Source organism: Chiloscyllium plagiosum, chromosome 19 (genome assembly GCF_004010195.1).
Source record: "Chiloscyllium plagiosum isolate BGI_BamShark_2017 chromosome 19, ASM401019v2, whole genome shotgun sequence".
NCBI lineage: Eukaryota > Metazoa > Chordata > Chondrichthyes > Orectolobiformes > Hemiscylliidae > Chiloscyllium > Chiloscyllium plagiosum.
In genome coordinates this window covers 69,745,875-69,756,986 of record NC_057728.1, presented here as the reverse complement: position 1 = coordinate 69,756,986, position 11,112 = coordinate 69,745,875, and the positions used below count along the sequence as shown (strand labels likewise).

Genomic DNA, 11,112 nt, shown 5'->3' with positions numbered 1-11,112 from the left:
ACTGCAGCGGACAGCTGGAACTGACAACCGGAAGCAGCAGGGACAGAATTTGAACCCGGTTCCCTTAACATTATCTACGTATCTCGATTAATAGTCCAACAATAATACCACTTAACTATCACTTCCCCTAACGTAACTCTCTATACTAATGCTGGAGGAAACATCACAGAAGCGCTTCACAGGAGGCTCCCAAGCACTGAGGATGTCACCTAGACAGGGGACGAAACGTCTGCAAAACAAATTCCCAGCTCAGTGAACAGAACCAAAACAACGAGCACCCGAGCTACAAATCTTCTCCCAAACTTTGAACCTCAACTGTTTTTCACTCATCAATCATTTTCATGACCTCAAAAAAAAATCAAGTTAGAGAGGCATGACCTCGCCAGCACAAAACCATCCTGTCTATCGCTAATAATACTTTTAAGCTTCAACCCACTTGAAATAAGTGCTAACGTTTCAATAGCCTTCCTAATTACCTGCTGTATCTGAGCTTGCTTTCTGTATTTTATACATAAGCACCCAAGTTGTGTGCAGCTTTCTGCAATTTCTCTCTGTTTAAATAATACTCTTCTTTTGTTCTTTCTTCCAAAATTAACAATTTCACATTTTCCCACATTATACTGCATTGCCAATGTTCTGCGTATGTATTCAGTTATTAATATTATCAATAACTCTGTTAAAGGATGGAAAGGGGATGAGATTAATTGAGAATGTTGACCATGTGTGTGAAATGAATGTTATGAAAGCTTGTTGTTTTAATTCATTCATGGGATGTTGGTATCACAGGTGAGGCCAAAGTTTCTTGCTGAGAGGGCAGTTCATATTCAACCACATTATTGTCGTCTTGAGTCTCATGTTGGTCAAACCCAAGTGAGGAAGATAGTTTCCTTCCCTATCAGTGAATCAGGTGTATTTTTCAGGCAATTAGCATCATTTCTAGATTTTTATCTGATTCAAATTAGATTCATGGCAGGATTTGAACCCGGTTCCCTTAACATTATCTACGTATCTCGATTAATAGTCCAACAATAATACCACTTAACTATCATTTCCCCTAACGTAACTCTCTATACTAATCTTGTGAAATTTTGAAACCAGAACTGAGACATCTGCCTCTTCTGCCTGACCTGCAAATGTTTTGTTCTGAATATGTAGCAAGAGGGCTGGAGAACAGAACCTTTTTCTCTGTCCTTATTTCCTTCAGCAAGATCCTTAAGAAGGCATCAGAAAACATGGGTGTGGAAAGGAGAAGGATTCCTCTGACTCATGTCTGTTCCACAATCATTTCTGGTGTTGTTTAGCCATAAATTAAAGCAGGGACTGCAACTTCAGTTTAAATTTTGCATTCCACTTTGAATAGGCGCGTGGAAACAATAATGGAAATTTTGATGTCCGTAGCTGGGCTGTCTGTGTTCCCATTGCCATCAGAGAGACAGCCTGCCGTCAGAAGGAAACTGAGAACCAAGTATAAAATTGCTCCTCTGGCAGCATCTGGGGAGAGAATACGGTTTCTCTCCACAGATGCCAAACATGCTGAGTTTTTCCAGCATTTTCTGTTTTTGTTTCTTTCAGACCTCCAGCATCTACAATCTTTACATAACATAGAACATTACAGCACAGTACAGGCCCTTTGGCCCTCGATGTTGCACCGACCTGTGGAACCAATCTGAAGCCTGTCTATCCTATACTATTTCATTTTCATCCATATGCCTATCCAATGACCATTTAAATACCCTTAAACTTGGTGAGTCTACTACTGTTGGGGGCAGGGCATTCCACACCTGTACCTTTCTCTGAGTAAAGAAACTACCTCTGACATCTGTCGATGTCTAACACCCCTCAATTTAAAGCTATGTCCCCTCATGCTGGCCATTACCATCCGAGGAAAAAAGACTCTTCCTGTCCACCCTGTCTAATCCTCTGATTATCTTATATGCCTCAATTAAGTCACCTCTCAACTTTCTTCTCTCTAATGAAAACAGCCTTAAGTCCCTCAGCCTGTCCTCATAAGACCTACCTTCCATACCAGGCAACATTGTAGTAAATCTCCTCTGAACCCTTTCCAAAGTTTTCACATCATTTCTATAATGCAGTGACCAGAACTGTACGCAATACTCTAAGTGTAGCCGTAATAGAGTTTCGTACAGCTGCAGCATAACCTCTTGGCACAGAAACTCAATCCCTCTACCAATAAAAGCTAACACACTCTATACCTTCATAACAACCCTATCAACCTGGGTGGCAACTTTCAGGGATCTATGTACAGAGATCTCTCTGTTCATCTACACTATCAAGAATCTTACCAGTAGCCCAGTACTCTTTATTCCTGTTGCTTCTTCCAAAGTGAATCACCTCAAATTTTTCTGCATTAAACTCCATTTGCTACCTTTCAGCCCAGTTCTGCAGTTTATCTATGTCCCTCTGTAACCTGTAACCTTGAGCACTATCCACAACTCACCGAACTTAGTGTCATCTGTAAATTTACTAACCTATCCTTCTATGCCCTCATCTAGATCTGCTACTGAACTTGATTGGCCCTAATCTTTCTCTCCTCATTCTTTTATTCCTGATATACTGATATAAAGCTTTAGTGATTTTCTTGATCCTATCTGCCAATGACTTCTCATGTCCCCTCCTGGTTCTTCTCAGCCCTCTCTTCAGGTCTTTCCTGGCTAACTTGTAATTCTCAAGCTCCCTAACTGAGCCTTCAAATCTCATCCTCACATAAGCCTCCTTCTTTCTCTTGACAAGAGATTCAACTTCCTTAGTAAACCATTGCTCCCTCACTCGAGCACTCCCTCCCTGTCTGACAGGTACATACTTATCAAGGACACACAGTAGCTGTTCCTTGAATAAGCTCTGCATTTCAATTGTGCGCATCCCATGCAGTTTTCTTCTCCATCCTATGCATCCTAAATCTTGCCTAATCTTTGTTTTATTCTAAAAAATTGTTCGGCCTCACATTCATGATATTATGGGGTCTGCCCACTTTTTGCACATAACTGTTTGGAACTGAATGATAACAAAGTGTAAGTAGTACAATAACTCCCAATGATCTGGAAAAGTGAGTGGTTTGTCAGATGATTTCCACTTAAATGCATGACCGCATGCATTTTGTCTTCAGCCATACTCATCACTTCCTTTTTTTTTCCCTGACCTAATGCTGGCATTTGATTCAGCACGCAATTCATTCAAGGCACACCCAGCTGTTACAACTGTGATAAACCAGTTGTTAACTTGGAACTATTTCAAATATGGATTATTTATCTTCTGTTTTGAAATTATGAGTGCAACTTCTGCTCATTTTGTTAATACATGCTTTAAATTTATGCATTTTTTGATAGAGTCCTATGAACGATTTAAACCATGAAGCTTCGTTTTTCCACAAAATTAGTAATATTTAATTTCTGAATTCAACAGTTTAGACATTTTTAAGAAATAGTATATTATTCTATTGTGGAAACCTTTCTTGGTGATGTCACCATAAAACCTCCTTCATGTATTTATATCATGTTTGTCTCACTGAAAACTGTCTGACATTATTTTAATAGTTGCTTGGTAGTGCATTTTGCCTTGCTTATTGTCTTGCACTCAGCAGGGCAAGAATGGTAAATTTCACAAGGAATCACAATTTATACTCCATGAGAGAAGCTGATTGGTTGGCAAGTCAACTCTGATCATTTGGGACGTTCCATGTGGTATATACTAGGGAACTATTGCACCCCATCCTTTTGTTCATTTCGTACTCAGCAACTTGTTACAGTTAAGTTGGCTTATGCTGCCATTAAAATATGTTACGACACGGCGGTGAACCCCTCTGTTAATTAAGCCAAACACCCAGAAAAGCTCACCTCATCTCATTATCTGTTAAAGTATAAGTGACAGAGAACTTCCCAAATGCCACTATTTAAAGAAAGAAAATCAACTTATTCTGTAACTCTAAAGGTGCATGTAAACAACAACTATTTACAACTCTGAGTCTCCTTTCTCTCAAAGGTTTGTTATCTATCTCCAACTCTATAACAATATACTGTTCCAAAAAAAAACCTATTAAAATTCCATAACTTAATTTCAAAACCACATAGCGGCTATTGTCGTCGGTGTTTGTCTTCCTCTGGTTGAAGATCTCCCTGGGTCGTCTTCCTCTGGTTGAAGATCTCCCTGGGTCATCTTCAGTCTTTTGCGGCAAGGATGTTTCATATGAAAAAGGTACCTTTGATAGAGAGTGTTTTGCTGGCAGTTACACTGATGATGGCAGTTGGTCACTCTCTGTGGCTAACTCTGAAAATGCCAGCTTCTTTCTACCGCAAACATCGGATCATCTCATTGGTTAAATGCTGTCAAAACAATAAAATTCAGATTTGATTGGGTTTTTATATCCTGGGATGACATTTAAACTTATTGGTTCAATTCAAACTTTGTGCACATAGCAGCCAAATGTTAAATATTTACAATTTTCCAGTACACTCTGAGACTGCCAGTCAGTCAGATGACGGGTGCCTGCAAGCTCTCAGTGCAAAACAGTTTTCACTCTCTCTTAAAGGTACAGTACACCTCTTCAACTTCATACAAATAGTGGAGAAGGATTTGATTTGAGCATGTTACTGTCATGTTGAACTATAAATTATACCTTCAAACTTATCTATTAATTGTTAAAGGTTAATTGCTCATGGCAATGAACAATTGAAGCAAAGTGGAAAAATAATGAAAATATGCATGATGGTTCAAAAAAATGAATGTTTTGGTGAGGAGATAACTGCAGAAGCATGATTGTCTGTGGAAACCATTCTTTTATGTAGTTAACATGGAGCCATAGTGATCTTTTCAACTTGTTTTCTGCACAACAGAATGTCTGGAAAAGTACTGATAGTAAAATAAAATTATGATACAGTACATAACCAGAATAGTATTCATATCAAGGACATTGTCCCACTCATTAAACTATTCAGCATCGGGTGAGAGTTCACGAGACCAATGCCGTGGAATTTAAGAAAGAGCTCTGATTGCCACTGTCACTGAAGTTCCCGATGGATGCAATGCAGTGTGAGGCTCTTTCTTCATATTAATGTGCACGTCTTGTATTAATTTTGATCAGACCTCAAAGAACTGATTAGGGACTTTCAGCCAAACAATGCATTTACTGACTTGTATGATAAGTGTTGTCATCATTAGAATAGTAGTAAATTGAAAATGCCTGGAAGTTTTCTTTGTTTGTTATTTCGTTGGATCTGAAAACAATTCATCTGCATTTAATTTTCTTCTTTAGGTTTGATTTTGTAGAAATTGAAGATCCAAGTGATGGTACAATTATTGGACGGTGGTGTGGCTCCACTGTGGTCCCAGGCATACAAATATCGAAGGCAAACCAAGTGCGGATACGGTTCCGATCCGATGAGTACCTGCCGTCAAAGCCAGGCTTCTGCATTTACTACTCCCTTCTGGAATCTGTAAGTCAAAGAGAAAATGCTCTTATTTAAGGAATATATGTGTTCATTTGGAAATCATTTGGTGAATTTTAAATCACTATAAAGTATGTTTAAATGCCATCTTGAAACATTTCACTGTGTTAACTCTAACATGTATAAGTTTTAGCATTGTAAGTTAGTCATCTGTTACTAGGGCTGGGCTACAAGAAAAAAAAATGCCTCATGGTGCAAATTTCAAAAGATAATTTGTTAGAGATGTGCAAGACTCACACATGAATATATCCTCAACATAAGATATGCAAAGAAGACAATGCAGTATCTTGGCAAATGTACAACCATTGGCATTTTTAGGACATACAGTAAGACTTTATTAATTAGGGAGCATTGATATGAAATTAGGAATGGACAGATAGACCCATGAAGAAATTGCTACAGGTTTTGAAAGTATTTTGCAAGATCCCAACAACATTGTGCAGAATAGCTCTCTGTTTGAAAACATATCTATTTCCTATTAGATGCTCAGTGCTCAATGCTTGATGTACCATCACTTATTAGGACACCTCTCCCTCCAGTTGTCCTGAAGATTGGATGCATTCTACTAAGTTGGGTTGAACTGGAAGAATGTATGTGTGATACCTAAATTTGCTGCTTACTATTTACCACGCTGAGATTCCGGTAATTAACGTATAAAATTTCATGAACTCTTACAGTGACTTTTAACAATAAGTGCAATGGAAGAAAATGTAGCCAGACAAGGAAAGCAACAACATGCAAATAAAACAAACATTTACCTCAGGTTTATAAGTTATGCTTGAATGAATGAAAACAATTTGGTTTTCACTTTTAATTACTGCAACTACTTTTTACCCTAACTGAATTCTATAAAACGCATAATGTCTGCAATAAATCAGGTTATCAATTATCCACATATAACCAGAATATCACCACAGGAACATTTTGTTGTAGGTAATAAATATCTTCCTTCCAGAATTTGACTTGTGCAATTGAATTGGAGATAGGTGAGCACTTCTGTGAGAGTGATTACAATTCTGTTATGTTTACTTCAGCAATGCAAAGGGATAGGTATGTACCGCAGGGCAGGAGTTATAGCTGGGGAAAAGGCAATTATGATGTGATTAGGCAAGATTTAGGATGCATAGGATGGGGAAGGAAGCTGCAGGGGGTGGCACAATTGAAATGTGGAGCTTGTCCAAGGAACAGCTACTGCATGTTCTTGATAAGTATGTACCTGTCAGACAGGGAGGAAGTGGTTGAGCGAGGGAACTGTGGTTTACTAAAGAAGTTGAATCTCTTGTCAAGAGAAAGAAGGAGGCTTATGTGAGGATGAGATTTGAAGGCTCAGTTAGGGAGCTTGAGAGTTACAAGTTAGCCAGGAAAGACCGAAAGAGAGGGCTGAGAAGAGCCAGGAGGGGACATGAGAAGTCTTTGGTAGGTAGGATCAAGGAGAACCCTAAAGCTTTCTATACGTTTGCCAGAATAAAAGAATCACTAGAGTAAGATTAGGGCCAGTCAAGGACCATAGTGGGAAGTTTTGCATGAAATCTGAGGAGATAAGAGGGAGGCACTAAATGAATATTTTTCCTCAATATTCACACTGGAAAAATAAAGTGTTACCCAGGAGAATACTGAGATACAGGCTACTAAGGAGGAGGTGTTAGCAGTTCTAGAGAGTGTGAAAATAGGTAAGTCTCTGGGCTGGATGGGATTTATCCTAGGACTCTCTGGGAAGCTAGAGAGGAGATTGCAGAACCTTTGGCTTTGATCATTATGTCGTCATTATCGACAGGAATAGTGCCAGAAAACTCATGAAGAGCAAATGCCCCTTCATCAAGAAGGGGAGTAGGGACAACCCGAGGGGTAATTATAGACCAGTGAGCCTTACTTCGGTTGTGCGTAAAGTGATGCACAAGGTTATAAAAGGCAGGATTCATAATCATCTAGAAAGAAATAAGTTGATAAGGAATAATCAACACGATTTTGTGAAGGGGTAGGTTGTGCCTCACAAACACGTGAACGTGGCTGAAGCGGTTGATGTGGTGTATATGGATTTCAGGAAAGCGTTTGATAAGGTTCCCCATGGTAGGCTATTGCAGAAAATACGGAGATATGGGATTGAGGGTAATTTAGCAGTTTGGATCAGAAATTGGTGAGCTGAAAGAAGACAGAGGGTGGTGGTTGTTGGGAAATGTTCATCCTGGAGTTTGGTTACTAGTGGTGTACCGCAAGGATCTGTTTTGAGGCCACTGCCGTTTGTAACTTTTATAAGTAACCTGGATGAGAGCATAGAGGATGGGTTAGTAAATTTGCGGATGACACTAAGTTCGGTGGAGTTGTGGATAGTGCCGAAGAATGTTGTAGGTTACAGAGGGACATAGATAAGCTTCAGAGCTGGGCTGAGAGGTGGCAAATGGAATTTAATGTGAAAAAGCTTGAAGTGATTCACTTTGGAAGGAGCAACAGGAATAAAGAGCACTGGGCTAATAGTAAGATTCTTGGCAGTGTGGATGAGCAGAGATATCTCGGTGTCCATGTACATAGATCCCAGAAAGTTGTCACCTAGGTTGGTATGGTTATTAAGAAGGCATACGGTGTGTTAGCTTTAATTGGTAGAGGGGTTGAGTTTTGGAGCCATGAAGTCATGTTGCAGCTGTACAAAACTCTGGTGCGGCCGCACTTGGAGTATTGCGTACTGTTCTGGTCACCATATAATGGAAAAGATGTGGAAACATTGGAAAGGGTGCAGAGGAGATTTACTACAATGTTGCCTGGTATGAAAGAAAGGTCTTATGAGGAAAGGTTGAGGGAGTTGAGGCTGTTTTTGTTAGAGACAAGATTGAGAGGTGACTTAATAGAGGTATATAAGATGATCAGAGGGTTAGATAGGGTGGACAGTGAGAGCCTTTATTCCTTGGATGATGATGGCTAGCAGAAAGGGACATAACTTTAAATTAAGGGGTGATAGGTATAGGAAAGAGGTCAGAGATATTTTCTTTACTCGGAGTGCAGTATGGGTGTGGAATGCCCTGCCTGCATCAGTAGTAGACTTGCTAAATTTATGGGCATTTAAATGGTCATTTGATAAACATATGGATGATAATGGAATAGTGTAGGTTAGATGGGCTTCAGATTGATTTCACAGGTCAGCGCAATATTGAGGGCCAAAGGGTCTGTACTGCGCTGTCATGTTCTGAGTTCAAATACTATTTCTTCTTTTGTGGATTTATAACATGTTGTACTTTAGCTGGGCAGGGATATATCAGCTATGCCAATAAGATGTGGCAATACTCTAATATATGTCAGAAAGACAGCCATTGTGTTCTTCACTTACACAAATGAAAAAAATAATACTTGGCAATAGTGGTGAGATAATCTGTTTGCTCAGTGAGTATCTGATTCCTAACACAACCCCAGGCATTTTCTGAAATAGCCTTACTGCTGACTGCTAACTTTTGTGCATTATCTTTTTAGCTCTTTGATTAGCCATCATACCCTACCCAGGAATGTGGCAAAGCAACCTGCTCCCAGGCCTCTGGTCACTTCTCATTTCATACAATCACTGCATCAGAAAATTGTGGAGCAATTAACTCAACATTTTTCATTGTCTGGCTGTTTTGAAGTGCCTGGCGTATCTTTTCAGCATCTCTTTAAGAACTTGTGGGCGGCACGGTGGCACAGTGGTTAGCACTGCTGCCTCACAGTGCCGGAGACCCGGGTTCAATTCCCGACTCAGGCGACTGACTGTGTGGAGTTTGCACATTCTCCCCGTGTCTGTGTGGGTTTCCTCCGGGTGCTCCGGTTTCCTCCCACAGTCCAAAGATGTGCAGGTCAGGTGAATTGGCCATGCTAAATTGCCCGTAGTGTTAGGTAAGGGGTAAATGTAGGGGTATGGATGGGTTGCGCTTTGGCGGGTCGGTGTGGACTTGTTGGGCCGAAGGACCTGTTTCCACACTGTAATGTAATCTAAACTTGCTCTCAGAATTAGGTTCACATTCAAGGAGATAAAGCATACTGTCATTCAGTGTTGTAGCAAAGTGGTCCTGAGGCAGACTCTCTCTGCTTTCATCTTCAAGATTGATTCTGTGGTTACTGACTTTGTATTCAATAAGGACTGAAAGCTGTGTGAGTGAGGAGAACTCCAGAGCAGGATGTTTTCTCTTCTGTGCTTTACAGTGAATTGTAGCTGAAAGTTGCATCAGTTGTGAATCAAACAATCCTGAATGAAGACTGGGATTTTCCTGATTTAAAGACTGGTGGGAGGGTGTCCAGGGAAAAAACTTGTTGCCAGATCTTCTGGAATTTAGACAACTCATTAGCTGTTGGTGGGCTTTCTGTTGGATTACAACCTAGATTAGGAAGTCCCACCAATCAAAAAGCTGTCAGCTCCAGAATCTGGCAGTGCTCATGCAGACCCTATGGCTTCAGTTAGAATAAGTGGACTCCCAGATAGGGTGGCATACTGGTCAGCACTGCTGTCATACAACACCAAGGACCGGTGTTCAGTTCCAGCCATGGGTGTCTGTGTGGAGCTTTGTCCCCATGTTTGCATTGGTTTCCTCAGGGTACTCTGGTTTCTCAAAATGTCCTTGGATGTGCAGGTTCGGTGGATTATCCATGTTAAATGCAAGGTTATGGAGATAGGATTGGGAGGCTTGGTCTAGGTGGTATGCTGCTTGGGGGTGAATGTCGACATGATGGACCCAATGGTCTCTTGCTGCTCTATAAGGATTCAATGCAAGAACATTCTCAGGAGAGAGATGATATTTGAGATTTGTGGGAGAGGCTGCAGGTGATTTGTATTGAGGGCTGGTGTAGTTCAGAGGCATAGTCCTAGGTGCAGTCATATTGAAGCAATCCCTTCCAAACTGACAACCTGCTAGCATTTGTATTTACAAATGAGAGGGACCGTATTGTTGAAGAGGAGAGTATGAAACAGACTGGTAAGCTAGAGGAAGGAAGATGTGTTGGGCATTTTGAAAAACTTGAGAATAGACAAGTCCCCTGGGCCTGACGGGATATATCCAAGGATTATATGGGAAGCAAGAGAGGAAATTGCAGAGCCGTTGGCAATGATCTTTTCGTCTTCACTGTCAATGGGGGTGGTACCAGGGGACTGGAGAGTGGCGAATGTTGTGCCCCTGTTCAAAAAAGGGAATAGGGATAACCCCGGGAATTACAGGCCAGTTAGTCTTACTTCGGTGGTAGGCAAAGTAATGGAAAGGGGACTGAGGGATAGGATTTATGAGTATCTGAAAAGGCACTGCTTGATTAGGGACAGCCAGCACAGATTTGTGAAGGGTAGGTCTTGCCTTACAACTCTTATTGAATTCTTTGAGGAGGTGACCAAGAATGTGGATGAGGGTAGAGCAGTGGATGTAGTATACATGGATTTTAGTAAGGCATTTGATAAGGTTCCCCATGGGAGGCTTATGCGGAAAGTCAGGAGGCAGGGGATAGAGGGAAATTTGGCCAATTGGATAAAAAACTGGCTAACCGGTCAAAGTCAGAGAGTGGTGGTAGATGGTAAATATTCAGCCTGGAGCCCAGTTACAAGTGGAGTTCCGCAGGGATCAGTTCTGGGTCCTCTGCTGTTCGTAATTTTTATTAATGACTTGGATGAGGGAGTCCAAGGGTGGGTCAGTAAATTTGCAGATGATACGAAAGTCGG

General features: G+C 40.8%; 1 protein-coding gene across 1 annotated transcript in view; it reads left to right on the top strand.

Moving 5' to 3' along the window:
- pdgfc (platelet derived growth factor c) overlaps positions 1 to 11,112 on the top strand; it is a 408,768-nt gene that overhangs the window by 218,015 nt on the left and 179,641 nt on the right. Inside the window, exon 4 of the mRNA XM_043708811.1 lies at positions 5,267 to 5,447. Within this exon, the coding sequence (XP_043564746.1) occupies positions 5,267 to 5,447 (181 nt within the window). The remainder of the gene's footprint in view (positions 1 to 5,266; positions 5,448 to 11,112) is intronic.